The following is a 25,267-nucleotide window of genomic DNA, read 5'->3' as shown; positions in this document are numbered from 1 at the left end:
ACCTACACCAACTTGCATATGATTAAACTGGCATGTTTCCTTACTAGAACACTCACTCCACTTCTGCACTGCTTTTATCCCTTCTGATGCAAAGGTAGCTCCGAGTGATCTTCCTAAGACACAAAAAAGGACTTAGATCAGTGTCACTCCCCATTCGCTTTATTCAGACACTTGAGTGAACCTCTCTCCCTACAGGTAGAGGGGGTCTACTCTCTGTACATTTGTACATTTCATTCTTCACAGTACAGATAAGCCCATCACTCCCCACATCCACAAACAAGAGAGAACTTTCAGGGTTCCTCTCATCTGTAGCAGAGACACAGCAGCCCAGCCATCAGCAATGCCCCACCCACAGTGCGCCCGCTTCCGACTCCGCCCTTTCAAGCTTCAAACATCAGACCAGTAAGATGTAAAATGTGCTTGCTTTAAGACAAATAAAATGACCCACATGTTAATTTACATCTGAAACTAAGAATAAATAAAGGGATCCCTAAAGAAGGTTCTCTAGTTATGACGAGACTGGTCTGTGGGTGAGATGAGACTAGGAGATACCAGGGAAAGGATAGATCATCTCTCCTCTACGGAAACCTCTTCGAGGTGCAGACAATTCGTAGCTTTAAATCAGCCGGCTCTCACACATCTCTGGTGATGAGCACAGCCAATGCCCAACCGAGATAGGATTCTGTACCTGGCTCTGATGAACTGAAACAAAATCTGGGGCAGCTGAACCTCACAGATGACAGCATGAAACCAGACGCTCAGTTAAAGTGAGTTTTGATCCCAAACGTGGATTCCTCAAGCCAAGGGTACTTTGGAGAGATGCACTGAGGGACTGGACCAGTTCCCAAACCCAGCTAAGGACAGATCCTGTCTCCCCAGGGTAGAACAGCAAATGCACCCGTGCGGTGGAGCTGTCAGAGAGCTCTGACACTGAGGCAGGAGACAGAGGCAAATAAAGAAGACCTTGTAGAGAAAACATAAGCACAAAAGGCAAACTCAACATAGTTTCACAGAAGAGAAGCATCAGTTGGAGGTCTTATCTTCAAACACCAGAACATACACGGATGGGCAAGGCAAGAGCGGCAGCTTTTGGATTCAGGAGCAGGGCCGTTAGCTCTGAGACCCGCAGCTGAGGCTGAGTTCGGTGTCTGTTCACAGGTGTCTGCATCATGTGTGTCCCAGAATGAGCTCTGGGTGAAGGTCCAGCTTCCTCCCCACAGCACCTGACACTCGGGGCCAAACTGCAGCCGCAGCTCCTTAGCTGACCCCCCGCTGGCACGGGACACCAGGTCTTCACCGCCAGGCACGATTGAGGAGCTTCACCTGTGCCAGTCTCTTGGTGATCATGGTGGCAAACACCAAGCCAAAGAGGACACTGCTGATCAACACATAGTCATAGTCATCCTTCAGGACATCAAACTGCTTGGATGGGTAGACTCGAGTTTGGTAAATGTCCAGCCCATAGGCCACGACCTGCAAGGCAGACACAAGGGGGTTTATGGAGGAAAGGCAGCCCACGACCCACAGCCCAACCTCCAGCCAGAGAAGACAGGGGATGCTCAGCGAGAGCTGCGTCACACGGTGACTGCGGGCTCCACTCACCAAGCAAGTGGACTCCAGGCCCGAGGGAGCCGTGTAGATACCACGCATTCGAGAAACTGTCTGGTTATAGTTGATGAATCGCTCTGCGTGGATCTGTACATCTGGAGAATATGGGATTAGGTTCTCCTCTCTGCAAAATATGGGCAGGACAGGAACTGTGAAAACTGATGGAAAGGGACCGCTGGCTCCCTTGCCAGCTCTTGGGAAGCTGCCAGGCCACTATCCACCCTCAGATCTCCTTCAAGGTCTTCTTGCATTAGGTAGTTAAAAATGCAGCGGCCGGATGTTAGGAAGGACTGCAAGAAAGCACGCCGTCTGCAGAGTAAGACTGAGATCTGAATTCCTACCGTGTCCTAAATCTGAAAAGACACAACCGCGGTGACTGGCATTTCACAGCCGAGGGGAACATCAGGGCCATCTCACACCAACACACAGAACCCTGGGCCCAACGCTGCTCCTCACTCCTCACTCAGTCCCTTCTCTGGAAAGCCCGTGACCATCCCAGCATTAAGCTGCATTCCCCACGTGCCAAAGACAGATCTGTCTGTCCTCCCCCTGCCGAGCTCTCCACCCCCCGACCTGCAGAGAACTCAGGATGGAGGAGGAAACGTGCATAGTGACTGGAAACACAAAATGGCTGCTAGCGGTGACTAAGCTCCCGGCTTCCCCACACGACGTGGCAGGGTACCTCTGTGACTTCATTTCCAAGGTCCCCACCCACACTGCTCCAGCTGCACAGGCCTCCTGTGCGTGCCCTCCGGGAACTCAGAGGGCGGGCTGTCAGGGCCCCTGGGCCACTGCTCCCTCTGCCTGGACAGCCACACAGCTGGCTCCTTCACCTCCTTCAGGTCTTTGCTCCCAAGTCACATTTTCACAAGGGCTTTTCCAGGCCTCCTGATCTCAATGTTAATCATACACACTCCCCACCCCACCCACAGCCTTCACAGCCTGTCCCTGTTCTGTTTTTCCTTCTCTGCATTTACGAGTACCTAACGTAGTACACACCTCCCACGTTTACCTTATTTATTGTTGACTGACTGTTCCTCACACTCTCGGCCCCTAGCGTGGCTTCACAGCACACTAAGGACCCAACACAATCAAAGTTCCTGGCGGCCAGAGCGCTCAGCACTGCCCACAGGGTCTCACCTGCTTTGTTCTGTTGGGATCTCGGGACGGCGGGGATCCAGCAAGGCCTTAGGGAGGGAAAGAATGGCTCCAGAAGGCAGCCCAACTGCACAGAAAGAAATCAACATTCACGGCGATCCATCACACATGAGGCCCCGTTACAACAATGCCACCATCACAGAAGTTTCAAACAACAACAACAGTGAGTCAAGGAGGCCTCCCAGACCCCAGAACAGCCAACTAATAAGACACATGAGTCCTTTGAAGATACTATTTCTTAACTTAGCATGCTGAGACATGGGAAAAGAAATGTCCGGAATCAAGATATGGGTAACAGGGAAAGAGAAGAACGTGGAAAGCCACTTCATCCCTCTCTCCCTTCCCCCCAGCACCCCACCACAGGAATGACTTTCCCACTAAGCACAGGTGGTGTGCAAGGCTAAGGCAGAGCTGCCAGGCAGGGTGCTGGTTTCAGTAATGGAACCTAAAGCTGAGGCACTGCCAAGAGAGCCGCTTTCTGCATACTGAAGAGTAAGCAGTAACAATACCCTGTGCCTGCCAAAGCTCAGCGTCCCAGATGTTTCTGGCAAAATCACCCAGGCACAGGAGGCTGGTAAACAATCAGAGTCCTGACCTCGGGAGGGGATCTCCCGTGGCCAGTGTGTGCAGCAGACAGCTCAGGGACGTTTTTCTGAGCTAGCTGCAAATACTAAACACAGACGGGCAGCGGTTCATCAGAATGAAGACTACGAGAGAAGTGAGTGTGTTTACAGGTAGCACAGCAGAAAGGAGCAACTTCCTCCACTGAAACACAGCCCTCCTCCCCGACCCCCCCTTACGAGTGGGTGTTCACACAGGGCTCGGCCTGCAAAGCAGCCTGTTCTGACTTTCAGCGTGGCTGCCCATGGGAGCCCAATGACCCAGGGGCCTGTCCCAGACACTCACTGAGCAGGTGTCGGCTGGTGATGCCCCGTTCCGTGATGGTGGCTTCCATGGCACTGATGGAGGAGGGGAAGATGTAGGACTGCTGGAGGACCTGGGGCAGCTGGGGACGGTCCAGGGAGCTGAAGGCAGTGGCATTGTACTGCTCGGTTCCCTCATAGAGCTCCAGCGCGGTGAACTCGTTGCGCCGGGCCTTGGTGTTCCAGTACTGATACTGCAGAGACAGGGAGCGGTGGCTCAGGGCTTAGCTGCTGTGTTAACAGGAAAGGGGGAAGTCCACTGGAAGCCACCTTTCCAATTAGTTTCAGATCCAGGAAGGAAAACAAACACTGAGCACCCGAGTTTTCTTCCTTGCCAGTCAGCAAGGTCACTGGTTTTCTATCTAGGGTATCCACAGGCTACCAGGAGACAAAGGAATTCTCAGAATTCTTAAAAGAAGTCAGAACAACAGCTCAGCTTTGAGTGCCAGCCACTGTTCTAAGCAGACTCAGCAGAGAGCTTACAGGACTAGCTTGGGCTATGTGGTCAGGAAACAGAAGAGCTGGGATCGAAAGCAGGCAGTCTGACTCCTGAGTCTCTAACCAGCACCCTACGCTGCCATCCAGGGGCTGAGATCCCACGAAAACCCAAAGCAGCAACTGGGTTTCTGCAAAGGACCTAAGCCGCAAGGAGACCTCTCGAGCTGCCTCGTGTCCCCACGGCGACTCCTTACCACCACCCAGTTCTCTGAATGCACGATATGGACGGGGCCCTTGGCTTTCTTCTGCACGGAGGAGTGGATGATGCGCCCGGTGACGCCATCAATGAGGAAGATGCCAATGAAGGTGCGCTCGTGATGCGCATCCGTGCTCTCTGTCACCACGGCCAGCAGGTTGGGGTTCAGACTCTGGGGAGAGAGGGAACGGCTCCTTCAGAACCACAGTGGGCCATCACACGTTCATTCTGCTGTGAGCCCTGTGCTGTGTGGCCAGCCTGCAGCTCAGCGCCTGGCAGAGGAACTGGGATTTCTGGTAGAAGGGCCTCCCATGTAGGGTTCCGCATCATGGAACTTCATGTCTGCTGGGTACCAGGCAGTTGCAGTTCATTTACCCCTGAAACAACCTTGCTAAGTAGTGATTATTTCCCACATCTCATAGGTGATGAGAAGAGACACAATCAGAGACAGCAAATAGCAACCAAGATAAACCCATGCCTGTCCTCTCACTGACCTAAGGGCGTTTCCTCCACCAACACCATTCTCAAGGTCACCAGAACCCTCCAACCGCAAAACACAGTGCTGAGCCTACTTGGCCGACCAGGACCAGGTGACCCACGTCACTCCCTATTGAAACACTGCCTCTCCTCCTGCCGACCTGGACTCTCCTGCTTATTTTCCTCTGTAGGATCCTCCACAACTCCCCTGCCTCTTCGTGACAGAACATACCAGGCACACTTAGGCTTCGGCATTTCTGTCTACACAAAGTGTACCCATGGTGCCCTCAGCCAATCTCGTGGCTTCAACACCATTCACAGCTGTGGACAGTGCCCGAATGACACACCACGCAGCCTCACCCCGGAGTGCCAGACTCCCCACAGCAGGTGCTGCCTCAGTGTGTCTGCCTGCGGCCTCAGGGAGAGTCCACACGCTCCAGCTGAACTGCTCTGCCCCGCCAAGACCTGCTCCACAGCAACGTTAGGCTTCCGTGTCTCAGACCTGAAACCTCCGCGTCTTTCTCAAGCCCCTCCCACTGCCACACACCCCTAACTATCCACACACCCTGTCAATAAAACCTCTGGTCTCCATGATCGGATCCCTTGCCCCTCCCTGCTACTGTCCGCCGCCATCTCACCTGGACAGCGCAGCGGCCTGACCGCTCTCCCTGCTTTCCTCACTCGTCTCAGGCCAGTCTGGGCCCAGGGAGCTGGACAGGCCATCTGCTCAGTGTTTCCCAAAGGCTCTTCCTCTCGCTGCAGGGGCAGGATCAGCCCCGTCACCCTCTGGCCTCAGTGACCCTGACACTCCTCCTCACCCACACAGTCCTCCATGCCGTTTCTCAAATACAGGGCAGCTCAGGCTTTTCTGCGAAAGGTTCTTTCCCCAGGTGGCCTATGACTAAGTCTTCCCTTCAGTGCCACCCCCCCCCCCCCAGTGAGATGCTCCGTGGCCACCCGCTTTAAAGCTGTGCCCCTTCCTGTCCTGTGCTCCCCTTCCCTCTCCCTGGCTGTGTTTTCCTCTGGGACAGAAGCAGTCGCCTATATAATTTACCTATTTTCTTTATTACTGGGTCCTCCCAAGTACAAGGACAGCCTAATGAGGACAGGGCTTTGTCTGTCTGGTTCACTGATGTACTTCAGTGTCTAAAAGAACGCCTGGGGACAGGTGGTTGGGCTAGCAGCTGAGAGGCTAGTTAAGACACCCACGTCCCATACCAGAAAGCCTATTCAATATCCAGCTCTGCTGAAAACCAGCAGCTTCCTGCTAATTCAGACTCTGGGAGACAACGGTGACGACTCAGGTGACTGGTTTCCTGCCACTCACATCGGAGACCCAGATTGAGCTCCTGGCCTCGGCTTCAGCTTGGTCCAGTTCCAATTGTCGCAGGCATGTCAGGAGCGGACCAGCAGATGAGAGCTCTCTGTCTCTCTCAGATAAATAAAACATAAAAATAAAGAGAGTGTCTGGCATCCAGCAGGCACTCAAGTAGTGCTGGCTGCTTCACCTCCGCAGTATTCCTTCCCAAAATTCACCAGCAGGCTAGGTCACCGCCCGCAGTGCCAGCACCCACACTGAAGCACCAGCTCCAGTCCTAGCTGCCCTGCTTTCAACCCAGCCTCTTGCTGACGCATCTGAGAAAGCAATGGAAGATGCTTCAAGTACTTGAGTCCCTGCGACCCACATGGGAGACACAGATGGAGTTCTAAGTTCCTGGCTGGCTTCAGTCTGGCCTGGGACCAGCCACTGTGGCCATTTGGGGAATAAACCAGCAGATAGATCTCTCTGTTGTGGCCGGCACTATGGCATCCCATATGGGCACTGGTTCAAGTCCTGGCTGCACCTCTTCTGATCCAGCTCTCTGCTATGGCCTGGGAAAGCAAAAGATGGCCCAAGTCCTTGGGCCCCTACACCCACTGGGGAGACCTGGAAGAAGCTCCTGGCTCTAAGCTTCGGATGGGCCCAGCTCCGGCCATTGCAGCCATTTGGTGAGTGAACCATTAGACAAAAGACCTTTCTCTCTGTCTCTCCCTGTCTCTGTAACTCTGCCTCTCAAATAAATAAATAAATAAATCTTAAAAAAAAAAAAATCTGTCACTCTGACTTTAAAATAAATAAATAAATTTTAAAAAAGAGAAAAAGGGGCTGCCGCTATGGCGTAGTGGGCTAAGCCTCCACCTCTGGCAACAGCATCCCATATGGGCGTCAGTTCATGTCCTTGCTGATCCTCTTCCAATCCAGCTTTCTGCTGTGGCCTGGGAAAGCAGTGGAAGATGGCCCAAGTCTTTGGGCCCCTACACAAACAGGGGAGACCTGGAAGAAGCTCCTGGCTCCTGGCTTCGGATCAGTGCAGCTCCGGGCATTGCGGCCATATCGGGGGTGAAACAGCAGATGGAAGATCTTTCTCTCTGTCCCTCCCTCTCTCTGTCTGTAACTCAACCTCTCAAATAAACAAATGAAATCTTTAAAAAGGAAAAGAAAGAAAGAAAACTGTCAGACCAATCGAAGTTGAGAGACACTCTTCACGGCATCTGACTCCAAAACTGTCAAGGTCATGAAAAACAAGGACCAACTGAGAAAATGTCACAGACCAGGGGGCACTAAGAAAACCTGATGACCCAATGCAGCGTGAGACCCCAGAAGGGAAGGGTGACCCCAGTGGAGAAGCGATGAAGCCCGAACAAAGCCCCGCGTGAGTGAACAGCCATGCAGCAATGCTGTCTTCTTAGAAGACAAATGGACCACAGTCCTCTAAGGAAAGCTAGGTGACGGGGCTCCGGGAACCCTATTACTATCTTTGCAGCTTTTCTTTTTTTTGAAAGATTTTATTTATTTATTTGCAAAGTAGAGTTAAAGACAGAGAGGGAGAGACAGACAGAGAAAGGTCTTCCTTTCACTGGTTCACTCCCCAAATGGCTGCAATGGCTGGAGCTGCACCGATCCAAAGCCAGGAGCCAGGAGCTTCTTCCAGGTCTCCTACATGGGTGCAGGGGCCCAAGGACTCGGGCTATCTTCTACTGCTTTCCCAGGCCATAGCAGAGAGCTGGATGGAAGTGGGGCAGCCAGGACTTGAACCGGAATCTATATGGGATGCCGGAGCTGTAGGCAGAGGCTTAGCCTATTATGCCACAGCGCCGGCCCCTCTCTGCAGCTTTTCTATAAAACTATATCAAAATAAAATGTGATTAACCTAAAATATTTGCCTAACAAACGCGAATCGAACAGTCCTACACCTAGCGAGTACTCTTTTCTGCATCTAAAATGCAAGTATGTTAGTCAGCTTTACCTTGCAAAGACAATTACACAATGGTATGCATTTTTCTAGTATAAGTCAAATGGACTTATACCTTGCTCATTGTGAACGAGTTAAAATTGACTGCTGCCACAGACAAGGCACCGCTCAACACAGAACTCCACTGAACAGCGCTGCCGGGCACTGCCTTCACGGCAGGCACCGTTCTAGTCACTGGACATATTATCACCAATCCCCCAGCAGCGCTCTGTGTCAGTGCTGTTCGTCCCACTGTGCTGGTGAAATGAAGTTTAGGCAGCCCCCATGCAATCACCCATGAACAGCTCGTCCCCGCAGAGCCGAGTCAGAACCTGAGAGTCCAACTTGGGGTCTGCACTCGGCTGCACTGCCTCCCGCTTGGTGCAACAGCAAGTGCCCCATGCTGGATCTCCCTCAGGTCCGTCTCCGCTCTGCGGACGGTGGGCCAGTGGGCTTGATGACCAAGCGAGTCTCTCAGGGAACAGTTTCACCGCCCATTATTCACCTGTCTCCCTCCCTTCTCCACCAACGAGAGTGCTGGGTCACAGAAATGGAGTTTGCAAAGGCTCCAGTAAGGGCCAACCCCGGAACGCTCTGTCAGAACACCCTCCCTCCACCAAGAGGGAGAGCTAACTACCGAGTAGTTACCAGATGCTGGCCACTGCCCTAAGCATGAGTGTCTGAAGTGACCATCACCAAGCTCAGAAGGAAGTACACTGTGTCCATTTCACAGACCATACGCCGAGGCTCAAAGGGACTGAATGACTTGCCCAGGGTCCTATATCCACCAAGTCCTAGCGCCAGAATTCAAAGCCCCTTCACTGACAGCTGCTAGGCTGCACCTTGTAGAGCACACTGCGGTCCCCCATCACGCGGCCCTGGGAGTGGACGTGCTCGCTGCTGCGTTTCCCCTTCACCGTGACGATCCGCTGCACTTCTGGGGGAATGGTCAGCTCCCAGCTCAGCTCCGTGGTGAGATCCTAGAGCAGGGCAAAGCACTCATGGTCAGCGTACACGGGGACTTGACACGGCTGCAGCTCATGTCCCACACTTCAGGATCTGCGGAAGATCCAGCACACAGCAATGCAGATCTGCTCTGGGAGGAAGCTTTATTTTAATTCTCAGTTTGATTAAGGCAGATGGCAAAGCCAGTAAGAAAAGAGAATACTTGATAATAGTCTATCATTTATCTGAGTAGGAACCACACAAGGAACACTGGTCACTTATTAAGAAAATCCAAGAACCTTGCATATGGGGTCAGCAGGCAATTACTAAGATGGCAGGGACCTCAAGATGTTTCCTGAACTGCTCTTCACAGACACAGGAAATCAACACACATTTAGTACTAAATATGTTATCATACATGCATTCTACAGATAAAGATGTGGAGCCCTTGAGAGCAGGGCAGCTGGGTGAGTAGAAAGGGGCCCAGGTGCCTCCCTAGGTGCCTGTGCTATTTCTGATCTGACCACCACACACAAGTGTATCCCTTTTGTCAAGGTTCACTGAGGCATAACCTTGTGATTTTGTACTTTTCTCAATACTGTATTATAATAAAAAATGAGCTGGGGCTGGCACCGCAGCACAGTGGGCCAAGCTGTCACCTGTGATGCTGAGCATCTCCATATGAGCACCAGTTTGAGTCCCGGCTGCTCCACTTCAGATTCCTATCCCTGCTAATGCACCTGAGAAAGCAGTGAAAGATGGCCCTCCTATCCATGTGGGAGATCCAGACGGAGCTCCAGGATCCTAGCGTTGGCCTGGACCAGCCCCAGGCATCATGGCCATTAGGGAAGTGAACTAGCAGATGGAAGATCTTTCTTTCTCTGTGTCTCCCTCTCTGAAACTCTGCCTTTCAAAAAATAAATCTTAAAAAAAAAAAAAAAAAAAAAAAAAAAAAAAAAAAAAAAAACCTGATGAACAAAAAAATAAGGTAGAAAATATATAACATGAAAAAATTCATAATAATAAATATATTCCAATTCCACTTGAGTAAGAAAAAAAATTGGGGAGTCAGCATTGTAGCACAGTGGGTTAAGCTGCCACCTGTAATGCTAGTATCCCATGTGGGCGCTGGTTCACCATCCAGCTGCTCCACTCTGATCCAGCTCCCTGCTAATGTTGCCTTGGAGAGCAATGGAGGACAGCCCATGTCCTTGTGCCCCCATACCCACAAAGGATAGCAGAAAGAGTTCCAGGTTCCTGGCTTCAGCCTGGCCTACCTCCAGCCACTACAGTCATATGGGCAATGAACCAGGAGATGGAGATTTCTCTCTCTGGCTCTCCCTTTCTATCACTTTGGATTTCAAATAAATAAATATAATTTTTTTTAAAGAGAGAGGGTCAATGTTGTGGCACAGTGGGTTAAGCCACTGCTTGCAACACCAGTATCCCATATCAAAGTGCAGGTTCAAGTTCCACACCACTTCTAATCCAGCTCCTTGCTAATGTGCCTGCAAAACAGCAGATGGCCCATGTGCTTGAACCCAGCCACCCACATGTGAGAAAAAATGATGTTCTGGTCTCTTGGCTTCAGCCCAGCTCAGCCCCAGCTGTTGGAGCCATTTGGAAAATGAGCCAACAGTGGAAGATCTTTCTCTTCCCCTACTCCATACCCTGCCACTCTGCCATTCAAATAAATAACTTGTTGGGGCTGGTGCTGTGGCGCAGCAGGTAAAGCTGCCGCCTGCAGTGCCAGCATCCCATATTGGTGCCAGTTCCAGTCCTGGCTGCTCCACTTCCGATCCAGCTCTCTGCTATGGCCTGGGAAAGCAGTAGAAGATGGCCCAACTCCTTGGGTCTCTGCACCCGTGTGGGAGACCCGGAAGAAGCTCCTGGCTTCAGATGGGCACAGCTCCGGCCATTGCAGCTATCTGGGGAGTGAACCAGTGGATGGAAGACCTCTTTCTCTCTGCCTTCAAATAAATAAATCTTTAAAAAAAAATCATAAAAGAAAGAAGGGCTCAAATATGTTAGATTCAGAGCCAACTGACCTCCTTTCTAGAAGTAAACTTCAAGGTACACATTCTCTCCAGTTAGTCAACAACCTCACCTTCGCTCTCCCACCTGCCACCCTCCCAAGAAGGGAGACAAAGGCCCCTTCCTCTGCCGTAGACGAGTGGTGTGGAAGGGAAGCTCCGTGGGGCAGAGATTTGGCCTCCTGGGCACTGCTCTATCAGCAGCAGTGGGAACAGTGCTGCCACACAGCTGTTCTCCATCAGTATGAACAGATGGCTGGCTGAATGAGACATCAGGATTACGCTGGTCTGAGTTTACAACAGGATAAGCAGCATGGGTCACCGCTTTTAGCCAAATAACTAAGAAGCACTCACTTCTCTCTCCCAAGGAGGCTGGCAGGACCCTACTTCCCTACCTTTCGAAGCCGATATCCACTGAGCCGGCCCTGCTCTGCATCCACCAAATAGAAGAAGATGGAAGGGGCGAGCTCATGCAGCTGTCGCAGGACGTTCCGAGTGGCGGGAAACGCCGTGACCTTCAGGGGGCCCAAGAAGAGTCGTTAAAGGGAAGGCTCACACTCGCTAACCCAGACTCCCAAGGCTCATTATCGTTTCCCCAGCAAAGAGAGCCTTGAGAATGAAAGAATCACAGTCTAAAAAGAACTCAAGCCTCCTGAACTCAGTTTAGGGCTTCAATTTAGTTCTATTAAGAAGCCGAGCATTGGTGGCCAGCACTGTGGCATAGCGGGTAAGGCCGCAGCCTGCAATGTTAACATCCTATCTGGGCACTGGTTCGAGTCCTGCTGCTCTACTTCTGATCCAGCTACCTGCTAATGTACCTGGGAAAGCAGCAGAGGATGCCGAGTGCTTGGGCCCCTGCATCTATGTGGGAGACCCAGATAAAGCTCCTGGTTCCTGGCTTTGGCCTGGTCCCATCAGCTGATGGAAATCTCTCTCCATCTCTCTCTCTCTTTCTCTGTAACTCTTTCAAATAAATAAATCTTTAAAAAAAAAAAAAAAAAAAAAGCTGAGTGCTGCCAAGTATGGAAGCTCTAGGGCCCGGCGCTGTGGCGTAGCACATATAGCCACCGCCTGCAGTGCCAGCATCCCATGTGGGTGCCAGTTCAGGTTCTGGCTGCTCCACTTCCCATCCGGCTCTCTGCTATGGCCTGGGAAAGCAGTAGAAGATGGCCCGAGTCCTTGGGCCTCTGCACCCATGTGGGAGACCTGGAAAAAGCTCCTGGCTCCTGGTTTTGGATTGGCCCAGTTGCGGCCATAGTGGCCATCTGGGGAGTAAACCAGCGAATGGAAGACCTCTCTCTCTCTGTGCATCTCTGTAACTCTGCCTTTCAAATAAATAAATCTTTAAAAAAAAGAGAGCGAGATGGGACCAGTGCTGTGGTGCAGCGGGTTAATGCCCTGGCCTGAAGTGCTGGCATCCCATGTGGGTGCCGGTTCGAGACTCAGCTGCTCCACTTCCGATCCGGCTCTCTCCTGTGGCCTAGGAATGCAGCAGAAGATGGCCTGAGTCCTTAATCACAACTCTTAGGGATGGCCTCAGCACCAATGTGTGCTGACTATGGACAGCACTCCCTCTCTGGCCGGCCACCTGCATCTGACCATGCCCCAGACACACCGACTCCACCCAGTGCTCTCATCTGAGGACACGGTACCTTGTATTCGTCATCTATCAGCAGCAACACCTTGGCATAGTCCTGATCCATGACCGGGAGAAGCAGGGACTGCAAGATGGGGCGCTTCAGCACCGGGGGAGCCACCTGACTCCACTTCCCGAAAATGGGATTGAAGACATACAGAGAACTCATTCCCGTCTCCTAAAATGGGCAGGCAAATCATCAGACTCCACCCACAAGAGTGCAAATCCCAAGGGTAAATCTGGAAAGCTGGGGGCTTCGTTCAAACGTGACGGCTTCCCTCATGCCCACCCTCTGTGGGAAATCAATCCATAGCTGAAGGCGAATGGTCTCCTGGGCTCATGGCAAAAGGGAAAAACTGTCTCGGGCTCCAAACCTAACCACAAACTGGCCATGCTGAGGCACAAACACAAGGATCAAGCACCCATTCAACCCACGGACGGCCACTCCAGCAGAATGTCTGCCGCCAAGCCCTTCCTAACAATGCCAGAACGAATCCATAAAAATCCTCTCTCGTTCTGGGAGGCTGTGTCCTGCTGTCCCTCACACAGAGCAAACAGCCACGCAATACCAACAACACAGCCATGTTTGGGAGGGAAGGAAACTGGCTGAAGTCACAGCCACTTGGAAGGCAATTCCACAGCAGTGCTGGACAGCACCTCCACCCAGGCAAGACGCTGGAAAGAAACAGAGTTCTAGCCCTAAAAGTCCGCCTTGAACCCCACAGAAGCCAAGGGCCCAGGAGGAACTTATGGTGGGAAACACAGCCCCGCTCTGGCCAGCCTCACCTTGTCCTTCACCAAGAGGGTGCACTGTGGGGGGTGGGGGAAATGGGCAGTGGTTCTCTGGACCATCAGTTTAAAGGAGGAATCTGGCTTGATGTTGGGCAGATACTGCTTCCACAGGATAGTGCCAGAGCTGCTCTCAATGCCAAAAAGCTGCAAGACAAACAAATGCTGGGCTCACTACCAGAACGAGATGCCAAAGACCCATCCTACCCTTGAAACTCGGAACCCGCACCACCCCCCGCGGAGGCGCTTTGCTTCCAGAACCTCAGAAGGTTCAGGAACCCGGGAAGGCTCTCACCTTGCCAGAAGCCGTTACCATCACCATCATCTTCTGGAGGTTGAATTCGTCTCTGGCCAGGGTGTCGATGTGGATCTCATTCTTAATCTGACTTCGGGGCTTCCGGGCATCATAAAACATTTTCCAGAGGTGCGAAGTCCACGCCTGCAGCAGGATGAGCTGAGACGAGAGGCGTTTCAAGAACATACCCAGCAAGCCGTCTGGTGTCAAGGAAAAGGAAACCCAGCCCGCATCAGACCTGGTGTCCAGCAAGGAGGCACGGGCTTTCTTCCTGCCCGTCCTGTGCAGTGTCGAGTCACTCCCAGGACAGCCCAGTCTGCGTCGATGCTGACTGTCTCACACTCAGGCACAGCCATGCAGGAGCTTCCAAACCTACTTACCTGGGCTCTCACCACTTCACCTGCCTAGAGTCTTAGAAAGAGACTAGGCGATCAGGGATCAGCCATGCAGGATGCAGCCATGCTGTGAATGTCCCCTCCTCAGCCCCACGTCCAGGAGGGCCAGAGGAAGGCTGCCGCGTGCCATGATCAAGCCAAAGAGGTGCACGTGTCGGGTGCAGGTGCCTCCACTTCCCACTGTGGCCTTCCCACTTGTCAGCTGTTTAATCTGCTACTACTGGGCTGACCTGCAATCCATTCCCAGGGTCCTCATTCACTCTATCTCCCACTCCGTCAAAGAAGCCACAACCCTTCAATCTCCTCCAGAGACCAAGATTCGGTGACAGAGGCCAGGTGACATGGTAAGGAACATATGTGGTGTCTGGAGTCTGGCGGGCCTGGATTAGAGTCCCAGCTGCACTACTCACTGCTGTGTGACCTTGGGAAACATACTTAACCTTTTTGCCTCAGGTTCCTTGTCTGCTAAACGGCATGCGACCCAGAGGCTGTTGCAGAGATCAGATCACATGAGGGACATACAAGATTTGGCACAGAGCCTGGTATACAGCAAGCGCTCCCGAAAAAGGAGGAGAGCCTTTGTTTATCTTATTTTCCACCAGTCTCAATTTAAGGAAGAGAAGTGAGAGGCAAACAGGACAAGTCACAGGCAAGCAGTCCAGGTACACACAGTATGTGCCACACTGATGCATGTCAGGAAAACCAGGCGGTAAACCAGAAGCTAGCCAAGTGGGCAGATCAGGAGCAACAAGGCAGCGAGAAGCAGGTTGTACCTTGAATTGCTGGATCCAGGCAGCAGAAACAAATAGTAAACTCAAATTAATCCTCGGCTTGCGACAACTGGCAATGCCTAGGCAGAGTAGCTGGCTCAGACAGAGGAGGCCCTCAATAACTATCTGTGGGCGGGAGAGACGGAGGAGGCAGGACCAAACCAGAGCAGAGTGAACCAAGTTCATCCTAGGGGTTGGGACTGTAGTGGGTTTCAGAGGACACTGAGCTATTTCCACAGAAACCAGACCAACCCAGTCACGTCTCTCTGGATGATGGGATACAGGGCCTGACAACCTCTAGGCAGACAGGCAATGGCAACTATGACCACACTAAACCTATTCCCTCAGGCTCTCCATCCAGGGAGGTTCACAGCTGGCTCCTTCAGAGGAGGGAGGCGTTACATACACTGTCTGGGCACAATCACACTGGATATTGGTCACAGAGCTTGTTCCAAACAGAGGGCCACTTGGCTGGGCCCAGGAAGCCAGGACACCATGAGATGGTCTCTCTTGGAGCCCAACTAACAAGCCCATCCCCAGAACAGCCCCTCTGCTATCCCTACCTCTTGGGCTCTTACCTGCCTTCTTGCCAAATTCTCCTTCCAGTTCAGCCTGCGCCCCGGTGAGGGGGAGGTCCACCATCTCCAGGCACACCACTTCTGCCAGGGACTCCTCACGGCTCCACAGCACCACCTTCCCTGCTGTGGAAGTCACATTTACAACCTGAGTCTACCTCCCAGCCCTCGCAAGACTCTCCCAGGAGGCTCAGAGATCCCTACAGCCCTCCTGTGAAAACAGAACAGCAGAGCAAGCGGCTGGAACCAACAGGGCTAGAGAGGAACGTTCTATGTCCCACCCTGGCATGCCAAGGGATTGTTCAAACACAGACTCTGGAAACACACAGGGCACATACCCCCGGAGCCTTTCCCCGGAGCCCGGGGGGAGTGGGGGCCTCACCCAGCTGCTGCAGGAAGAGGAGCAGGTGGTCCTCCGTCTGCACCAGGGCGCGGTAGCCCGCCGAGTCGTCCTTCTTCAAGAACACCTGGATGTAGAGCTGCAAGCCAAGCCGGTCACTGCGGTCAGTGAGAACCCGGATGCTCTCAGAGCACCGCACCCCAGACGCAACACTGTCTGATGTCCAAACAACACAGCCACGCCTGGACGCCAGTCAGATAGCGGATATTACAACAGTGGGACCGAGGTACCTTGGACCACTCTATGAAGGAACTTGAGTATTTCACAAAACTGTGGCATTCGCGATGCTCCAATGACATCCCGCAAAGAACCGAGAGGCCACGTTCAGACTTTCCATTGAGAGTTGAAGATGCCACAGCCAAGAGGCTGAGAAACGAAGCTCGATGTCTACAGAGGCCACCCTGGGTAGTGGCACTGAGTGCAGCTCTGGAGTCAGCCCTGAGCCTGAACCCCAGCAACACGTCTCACTGGCTCTGTGACTGCAGACAGGGGGCTGAATCCCACTGGGCCACAGGTCAGTAACTGAGGCCAGGTCAGTAACAACCCTTTCACAAGACTGCTGGGAGGGCGAAGCAAGGAAAAAGCACAGGGCCTGACTCGGAGTACGTAATACCTGCTGTCACTGTTATTCACGGTGAGTCAGTGGCTCAGAAGAACTAGCACCATGTCCCGAGAGGCCTACCCAGGCCCCATGGCGGTGACCCAGCTCTGAGCAAACGAATGTTCACGCTGAGAAGCCTGCAGGACTGAATCCAGACAAGGGCTCTACCTACCCTCTCAGGCCGAGTGCCGTTCTGTTCCAGGCTAAATGTGATCGCTGTGTCCAGCAGCCGCCGGCCCGTCTCGACCAGGTAGAGGTTAATGGTGTAGGTCTGGTTGAAACAAGCCAGCGAGTTCTAGGGGTACAAACAGCATGGGTCAACTGGAGGGATTCCCCCAAAGCCAAGTGCAAGGACAGAGGCAAATACCTTAGAGAAGGAGCCAGGACAGAAAGCGAAATACAAGCAAAGGGAAATAGAAGTGCAGAGAAAGCTGAGTCCTACAGCAGAAGTGAGGGGCCCGAGGCACGAATGAGGTCACAACTGCACACGCTGTTTCAGAAGGAAGCCGGCACAGCTGTGCAGAAGCAAGGCCAGGAGCAAGGCCAGGAGCAAGGCCAGGAGGCAGGGAGGAAGCCCCAGCAGCAACTCCGACCCCAGCCAGGCTCACACACCTCCTGCAAGCGCACAGTTACCACCCAAATCCATCAGCTGAGTCCCCAAAAGTAACGGGGAAACTCAGGCCCACAGGAGAGAGTGGCTAGGAACAGATTCTAGAAATTCTACCTCCTTATCTCCCCATAAAAATGGGTCAAGAGAAACATCACTCTTGGTATCTGAGACACCCCCCATGTGAGGCTGGGAGCTCTGGGAGATCTGCTCCTCGCTTCAGCTACTCTGCCAACTTTCCTGGGTAGCCCCCCACATCTCTGGGCCCAGAACCTGCCCAATGCCATGCCCTACCTTTGGACTGGCCTTCTCTGAAAGGCTCCCCATTGGCCCATCTTCAGAACTGCCAGGTTTCTGCTTCAAGAGAAGAGGACAGGAGAAAACGCACTCAAGGGTACTCCCCAGTCACCAGAGGGCAGCTTTCATGTCTGCACCATCTCCGCACTTGGAAGAAGACACACAAGGCCTCAAGGCCTATGCCACCCCCAGGAGTCCCAGATCAAAGTGAGGTTGGCATCCTGGGGTCTCGCTTCCAGGGAGACAGGGGTGAGACCCGGGCAGGCTATCCCACTCCTGTGCCCATTTTGACTGCCAGGGCTCCTGACAAGGACAGCAAGGGAAGCCCCATTGCCATTCCCAGCACTCACCGCTTCATTCCGACAGGTCATGACCGCGGCCACTGTCTTCTCCCCAGTGGTGGCAAAGCTCACCAGGGCAGTCTGGGGGAAAAGCGAGCTGTCAGCTCCTGAATGGGGCCTGTACCGGTCAGCAGGTCAGCCCTTCACCCCCAACCCCCGCCATGGAGTGGAAAGTGCTCTCAACTTTGGAACATAACATCTGAGAGCAGAGGGAGGTCCCAATTCACCTGTGAATGAAAACAGGACGCTCCTCTATGTCAACACAGGCACAAGTCAATCCTAACCCCCCTGCGGCTCTGAGAAACCACAGGGCAGCTCTAATCTATGTCCCCACTGCAGACTCAAAGAAGGGCACCGGTTTTATTTTAAGATCCTCTGCAGCTTCCCCAAGGGAAAGCCTCGCGTGCCCAAACCGCTGATGGGACGGTGTCATGAGTGCCCAGCAAATGCCTCCAGCTTCAAGGCCTTGGCTCCCAGCACCCACGTCTCGGCCCGACTCTCCTGAACCCTAGCGAGGCACACGGCCTGCAGTTACCTGGGGGAAGTTCTTGAGCAGGCTCAGGGCCCCGTGATGGTAGTTCAGAAGGGCGTAGTGGCTTGCGGACAGCTGCAGAAAGAACTGGGCCCGAGATGGATCCACTGGGTTGGGCTGCGTGGGCAGCACACGGGGCTGGAATCCACTTCCAAATTCTAAGTCAAGAGACTGCGAGGCCACGAAGGAAGATCAGAGCCGGAAGGCAACAAGTCAGTGCCCCTCCTTGCCTAGGGAAGTAACTGGGCCAGAGCAGGTGGCTCCACAAGCACCCCTTCAGCTCCCCCAAAGGGAAGTGGCCCATTTCCCCCACACCCAGTCAGCCAGAGGCCTTGCTGCCACAGGTCAGCAAGGAAGCAGCAAGCCTGGCCCAAAGACCCTCCAGGGGAGCTCCTGCCACCCTCTCAGCCCCGAGGGGAGGCCTCAGGCTGGGGCGGCTGCAGCCTCTCACCTGCAGTGGGATCTGCCTCAGCTCCCACTCCGTCTCCAGGGCCAGAGTTTGGAGGGATCGTGAGCTCGGGTCAGGGCACACCAGGACAGCGTCATCCACTATGCCACAGGCTCCAGTGAGGCGCTGCAGCCACGGAGTTGAAACCCTGACCTGCGGGGGAGACACTGCACGGGAGGGGGGGAAGGGCTGCACTCCCCTCACGGCCCATCAGCGACATCGCTGCCAGAGTCCCACTGGGGGACTCCAAAGGGTCACAGCTCATTCCACAGGTGTGCTTCCTCCCCCACTCTACCTGCCCCCAACCTCCAAAGTCAGAAGAAAAAACAAACAAACAAACAAAAAAACCCAGGAGACACCTTCTGGTCCCTGGAAGAATATAGCAGGTAACTTTTGTACCTGAAGCTTCAGACAAGCATTTGTCTACCATGTGTGGGTTCCTGTGGCTATTTCACGGCACTCTCTCAGAAGACACCCACGGGCAATAGTAGATCCTAATTTTTCAGCCCCCCAAAAGAATTCCATGTGCATAAGCAAAGACATTAAATAAATGCTGGATGAGAAGGGAGCCATAATGAACAGGGACCATAATGGCTCTGGCACGCGCCTAGCCCAGTTCCCGGGTCCCCAGTGCCAAGAAGGCCTCCGTCCAGTGCCCTCCCCACTGACGAAACTCCTTGAGCCACACACCCTCCCGTACCTGCTGAACAATCTCTCCGTCCTCCACATTGAACTTGACAATGTTCACATGGCTGAAGGGAACCACGCCAAGGGCCCACACCACCCCGGAGCCATAGGAGTACACCATCTGGTAGTGGATGCTGTCGCTGAGAGAGGGAAGGCAAGCAGGAAGAACAGCTTTAGTCCTAGGACAGGGCACCCTCAGGGCCTCCCGACACCAGGGCTGCTGGTCCCTATCCAGATGCCACCAACTGGCCGTCCCCAAAGAAGTCCAGTCTGGCTCATGCAGTTTTGGGATTTTCTCTTGTTTGTTTTGCTTTATCTATCTCATTTATCTGAAAGGCAAAGACACAGACATCTTTCATCTGCTGGTTCATTTCCCAGATGCCCACAACAGCTGGGGCTGGACCAGGCCAAAGGCAAGAGCCCAGAGTTCAATCTGGGTCTCCCATATGGATGGCAGGGGCCCACACACGTCAGTCATTACCAGTGAGTCCCATGGTACACATCAGCAGGAAGCTAGAACTGGGAGTGCAGCTGGGACAGACATAAACTCTGGCACTCTGATATGGTGTGTGGGTATCCCAAGCAACATCTTAACCACTAGGCCCCTTGTTTTGAATTTGAGTCAGTTGTCAACATTAGAGCTAAGATTCTACACCAAAATCCAACTTCAGCTTTTTAAAATTTCTTCAAGTTTTATTTGACTAGTTACTTGAAAGGCAGAGTGAGAGAGATAACAGAGAGAGAATTTCGATCCACTAGTTCACTCCTCAAATGCCCCCCATGGCTGAGGTTAGACCAGGCCAAAGACAGGAGCCCAGAACCCAATCCAGGTTTTCCACGTGGATGGCAGGGACCCAAGCGCTTCAACCATCACCTGCTGCCTCCCAGGGTGCACATTAGCAGGAAGCTGGATTGGAAGCAGAGCAAGAACTCAAACCCAGGCACGCTGACACGGGATGTAGGCATCCCAAGTGGTGTCTTAACCAACAGTGCCAAAAACCGACCCCAGCTAGCTCTTCTTAATGACAGACAATGTGGCAACACCAGGCCTACCCACAGCCCATAGGGCACCAGTCACCTAACAAGGCTGATCCCTTGGGGGATGCCGGGGAACTGCAATTCCCTGCAGCCCCTATGGGGCCTGTGCTGCTACCAGATGCTCTGCACTTGGCGCATGGGAATTTGAGCTTGGATCCCTGCCAGAGACTTTGGAAACACCCGCAGCTGCCCTGGGGAGATTGACTGTTTCCCATGCTCCCTCCTGCCCCTCGTCAGCACAGGATATGAGCTTGGATCCCTGCCAGAGACTCTGGAAACACCCACAGCGGGCCTGGGCAGGTCTTCTCCTCACTCTCTCCTGCTCCTTGTCAGCTTCAACGCTTTCCACAACAGGATCTCTGGAAACCACCTCAAACCTCACCCCGCTCCTTCCATTGGGCTAATTCTTCTTCTTCTTTATTCTTTTTTTGTTTTTTCTTTTTAAGATTTATTTATTTACTTACTTGAAAGGCAGAATTACAGAGAGGGAGGACAGACAAAAAGGGTGATCTTCCACCCACTGGTTCACTCCCCAAATAGCTGCACCGGCTGGGGCTGGGCCAGGCTGACGCTGGGAGCCCACATTTGAGTCTCCCGCATGGGTGTCAGGGACCCAGGCACTTGGGCCATCATCTACTACTTTCCCAGGTGCAGTGGCAGGAGCTGGATCAAAAATGGAGCAGCCAGGACTCAAACCAGTGCTCAGACGGGATGCCGGATGTAGGCGGTGGCCTCACCCGCTACACCACAATGCCAGCCCCAGTTGTGCTGATTCTTAATATGAATGGAAGGCTCAGTCTCACCTGAACTACAAGTCAAAAAGCCCGAGGTACCGTGGCCATGAGCGAGCCAGCGGCTCCCGCTCTGACACCCTGGTTTGAGAGTTCTCTCCTCGCTGCAAAGGGAACTCCTAACAGAGCCACAGGTTTTGTGCTCAGGCCCCCGTCTGGTGGCTGCAACACTCTCTACACGCTAGCAGCACAGGACCAGCCTGGGTCAAAGCCAACCGCGGGGAGGAAGAGGGTCCTGTGCGGAGCAGGACGAGGCCGCTGTGGCCCCCAAGGAGGTGGCCTTACCTTTCCGGGAGGTGCTCCACCCACTTGAGGTGGCCACTGGAGAGGTGGTGGAGGGCAAGGGTGGTCCTCTTCAGGACGGCGACGTACCTCACCGACCCCTGCAGGCCCACCAGCCCGAGCGCCTGGAAACTGAGCAGAGGCACAGGTGAGCACGGCCCCACGCCTGCAGAGCCTCAGGCTAGGGCTCCACCTGGAACACTGCCACTGCTGCTGGCTGGGCAGGAAGACAGGCCCAGGGGTCGCACCTGACTCTGTCCTCTGTTGACTCGAGAGTCTACACTCACAACCATCGGGCCACACTGCTCCCCAGAGCCCCCGAATCTCCTCAGAGCTGTTCCCATCCCCTGGGACTTCACAGTAACCAGCAAACCCTCCACCACGCGGCCACCGGATGGAGCCGTCATGATTCAGCCGCCTGCCTGCCTGCCTCCCCAGAGAGAAGCCGCCATCACCATCCTCGATGACAGAAACCGTTACACTTACACGTGTGCCAGGGGCCCAGCCACCACGTGTTTACCCAGGAAATCACTACCCTAAGATGTGGAGGCCAAGGCAAAGGACCCTGTAATTCAGACAAGACGAGACCGCAGCTCAAGCTGTTCTCCAAACCGAAAACTACACGTGGAACATGGCAAAGCCACAGATCACCGCACGGTGAGGAAGGCATCGAGGAGGAGAATGAACTCTACACCCGGCACAGAGCTCTGCGCCCAGCAAGCGCCCGGTGAGCGTGCACTGACTTAACGTGCTGCACAACCTCAAGCGCACCGAGGATGGGCATTCGACGGTCTGCGGCTCTTCAGTGGGCCCTGAGGAAAGGGTCCAGAGGCCTGGGGTCGCTCTCCATGCATTTCTGGCTGCCCGCAGAGCCCCAAACCCAGCCACAATGGAATTCGGCTTCCGCCCTCACCTGCCGCTGTCCAGGGTGATCTCCCAGTTCAGGCCCCCAATGTTAGTCTCCCAGGAACGCATGATTCGGCCTCCATTGGACACAGTGATTGCATCTGGAAGAGGCAAAAAGCTGGTGAAGTCATTTCCTGGACTTGCTCCGCCAGCTGCTGGGGTCCAGGAGCAGGGGCCCCACCTCTGACGTGTGAACGCAAACAGCCTTCACTGCCAGGAGCCCCCTTCTCCTTTTCCTACCAGACCCTGCAGGAAGGCAGGGACCAGGGACTACACGAGGGGCCTCCCCCACGAAGGAGACACAGCAGGCCTCGGCTCACCCTGTCCCTGGAGCAGCATGGCATCCACAGCCCCTTCCGCCGTGCCCTTGTCAACGTGGCGCCACACTGAGAGAAACAAAAGCCAGACGTTAGCCGACGGAGCACTAGGAGAGAACTGAGGACATCCTGCTGTGCACGGGGGCATCCAAGGCTGCTTCGAGGGTGGGAGGAGTGCTGCTGAGGGGGAACGATTCAGCCCCCTGCAGCAAGTACCGGGGGAGGCTCTGCACTGCCATCCCCACCCCACCAGCACCCGGATAGACAAGCACGGCAAGATGAACGAAATCCATCCGATTCCCAGGAGAAGCAGCCATTGTAAATCCCACTTCCACAACGCCAGTGCCTGAAGCCCAGCGGAGGGAGTAACAGAGGGGGCGCAGGCTGGAACAGGGGCTTCCGCAGCCACACTGCACGTGGGGGGCTCTGAATCCAGGCTGAGGGAATCAACCCACAGCGGCCTGCTAACAGGAGTGTGTTAACTACTCAGACAAGAAAGAAAAGGAAAACAAGAAAGAATCAGAGCCCACTACGAGAGGCACCTCTAGGACTTGGGACCCAGCCACACAGGTCTGAGCGCCGGGCCGCTCAGGTTCTCCGAGGCCAGCCTGCCCGCCCCCGAGCTGAGCGGTCCCGGTCCCGCGGCTCACTCACAGATCTCCCCGGTGCGAGAATTTAATGCCGCGATCACGTTCTTCTCTGTGGCCACAACCAACTTCTTGGATCCGGGGGAAAATTCCAAGGAGGCGAACTTAAGCTTCCCAACATACTGCTGTCTCCTGAGAAGAGGGTGCAAGGGGACACGAGGGCCCCAAACCATCAGGCACAAACGCTGTGGCAGTGGACAAGTCACAGGGCCACCCCCACCACCCTCCTGAGGACGCACAAGAAACGCTCGCTCATAAACAGACGATGCCGAAAGCAAGATTCCCATGCATGGAGTCGGACGCACAGGAACGAGAGGGGAGAAGGACCTCCTCACAGGAGAGAAAGACCAGGTCTTCCAGCTAATGCAATGCATAAGGGGCGTCCACAAGAACAGAAGCCGATGCTGGAACAAACAGCACACTCTTCCCCGCTGTCAGTGACAAACGTGGATCTGCAGCTTATAAACAAGAGTAGGGACGCCACCTTGCCAAGCTTCCCTTCCCGTCACTGCGCTCTGGATAATAAAGCACGCAGGCACGCCAACAAGACCCCAGAGACGGGGCTGGGCCTCTGTTCTCTCCAGCCCTTGCCAGCCCACACCCTGGGCACCCATCTGCATCAGTGCTCATGCTGTGCCTGGGCTGGGTCACTTTCAGCACCCTGCACCAGCACCAAGGGAGTATGGTCCCTCTCGAGATGGAAACCACCGCGTATGGGCGGTACCTACACACTGCAGCTAATGCAAGACCAGCACGTTCAGCACCTGTGGCGTGTGCAGCTCGGTCTCGTTTATTAAATTAAAAAAAAAAAAAAAAAAAAGGCTAGGTGCTGTGGTGCAGAGGATTAAGCCATCACTCCCAATACCAGCACCCTGTGTTGCATGGCGATTCGAGTTTGGGCTGTTTGTTCTACTTCAGATCCAGTTCCCTGCTGATGGGCCTGGGAAGGCAGTGGAAGATGCCCAAGCACGTGGGCCCCTGCCACTCACGTGGGAGACCAGGGTTGGAGCCCCATGGCTCCCGGCTTTGGCCTGGCCCGGCCCTCTGGGGAGCAAACCACTCCATTACCATATACCATGACCCTCTCGTTATGCATTGCATTAGCTGGAAGACTGTCAGTGTTTCTCTTCAACTAGGAGGTCCTGCTCCCCTCTCCATCTCTCCCTCTCTGTTGCTCTTTCAAGTCAATACATAAATACTTAGAAACAAGAAAAAGAAACTAAGTTAGCAGAGGCAGATTTTTATGATCTTTGACAGTTTGTACGCGTGTTTTCACATACTCCATTCTCACTGTACCCACTGAACAATCCCACGCACGCCCGGCCGCAGGGAGCCCTGTCACCGCCACCCCACGCACGCCTGGTCGCCGGGGGCCGCGTCTGTCACCGCCCACCAGAACCCCACAGGGCCGGTTTCGGGCGGGCATCCCGCACCGTCCCACAAGCACTCCCCCCAATGCTCGGCTTAGTGCACCTCGTCCTAAAATTCTTCTTTTTGGAAGAAGAGATCCCCGTTTTCATTCTGCACTGGGGCCCGCAGGTCCGCAGCCGACCCCGCGACATGGTAACCTCCCGCCCGTTAGCAGGTCGGACGCAGGTGCTGGGAAAACAACCACCTGCTTCCCGAATCACCCCAACGCGCACGCACCAGTCAAACTTGCCCACTTGGTCCTCGTAGACCGCGGCCGCAGGGATGAGCAGCGCAGCCCAGAACCAGAACCGGGAAGCGGACGCCGCCGCCATGACAGGCCCGAGGCCCCGCCCGCCGCCGGCCCGGCATGCACCGGGTCGCAGGCTCCGCCTC

At 54.2% G+C, this 25,267-nt stretch overlaps 1 protein-coding gene across 4 annotated transcripts; it reads right to left on the bottom strand.

Moving 5' to 3' along the window:
- Positions 1 to 137: 137 nt before the first annotated feature.
- Positions 138 to 25,267, bottom strand: EMC1 (ER membrane protein complex subunit 1). Of its 4 annotated transcripts, none has more exons than XM_051858044.2 (23): positions 25,112 to 25,267; positions 23,472 to 23,596; positions 22,821 to 22,886; positions 22,508 to 22,601; positions 21,598 to 21,726; positions 19,497 to 19,623; positions 18,800 to 18,949; positions 18,352 to 18,519; positions 17,826 to 17,897; positions 17,473 to 17,535; positions 16,744 to 16,866; positions 15,953 to 16,049; positions 15,574 to 15,696; positions 13,831 to 14,030; positions 13,533 to 13,682; positions 12,763 to 12,924; positions 11,506 to 11,625; positions 8,975 to 9,112; positions 4,382 to 4,555; positions 3,673 to 3,883; positions 2,749 to 2,833; positions 1,603 to 1,732; positions 138 to 1,473 (listed from the first exon to the last, which is right to left on the bottom strand). In XM_051858044.2, the coding sequence occupies exons 1-23, from the start codon at positions 25,204 to 25,206 to the stop codon at positions 1,294 to 1,296; spliced, it is 2,982 nt and encodes a 993-aa protein (XP_051714004.1). In that variant the 5' UTR covers positions 25,207 to 25,267; the 3' UTR covers positions 138 to 1,293. The 4 variants fall into 4 exon arrangements, with proteins under 4 accessions (XP_051714004.1, XP_051714005.1, XP_008264011.2 ...); XM_051858045.2 differs by having other exon boundaries at positions 15,574 to 15,693; XM_008265789.4 differs by having other exon boundaries at positions 17,473 to 17,532.

This window comes from Oryctolagus cuniculus, chromosome 7 (genome assembly GCF_964237555.1).
Source record: "Oryctolagus cuniculus chromosome 7, mOryCun1.1, whole genome shotgun sequence".
Lineage (NCBI taxonomy): Eukaryota > Metazoa > Chordata > Mammalia > Lagomorpha > Leporidae > Oryctolagus > Oryctolagus cuniculus.
This window is presented reverse-complemented; position numbering and strand designations above follow the sequence as displayed.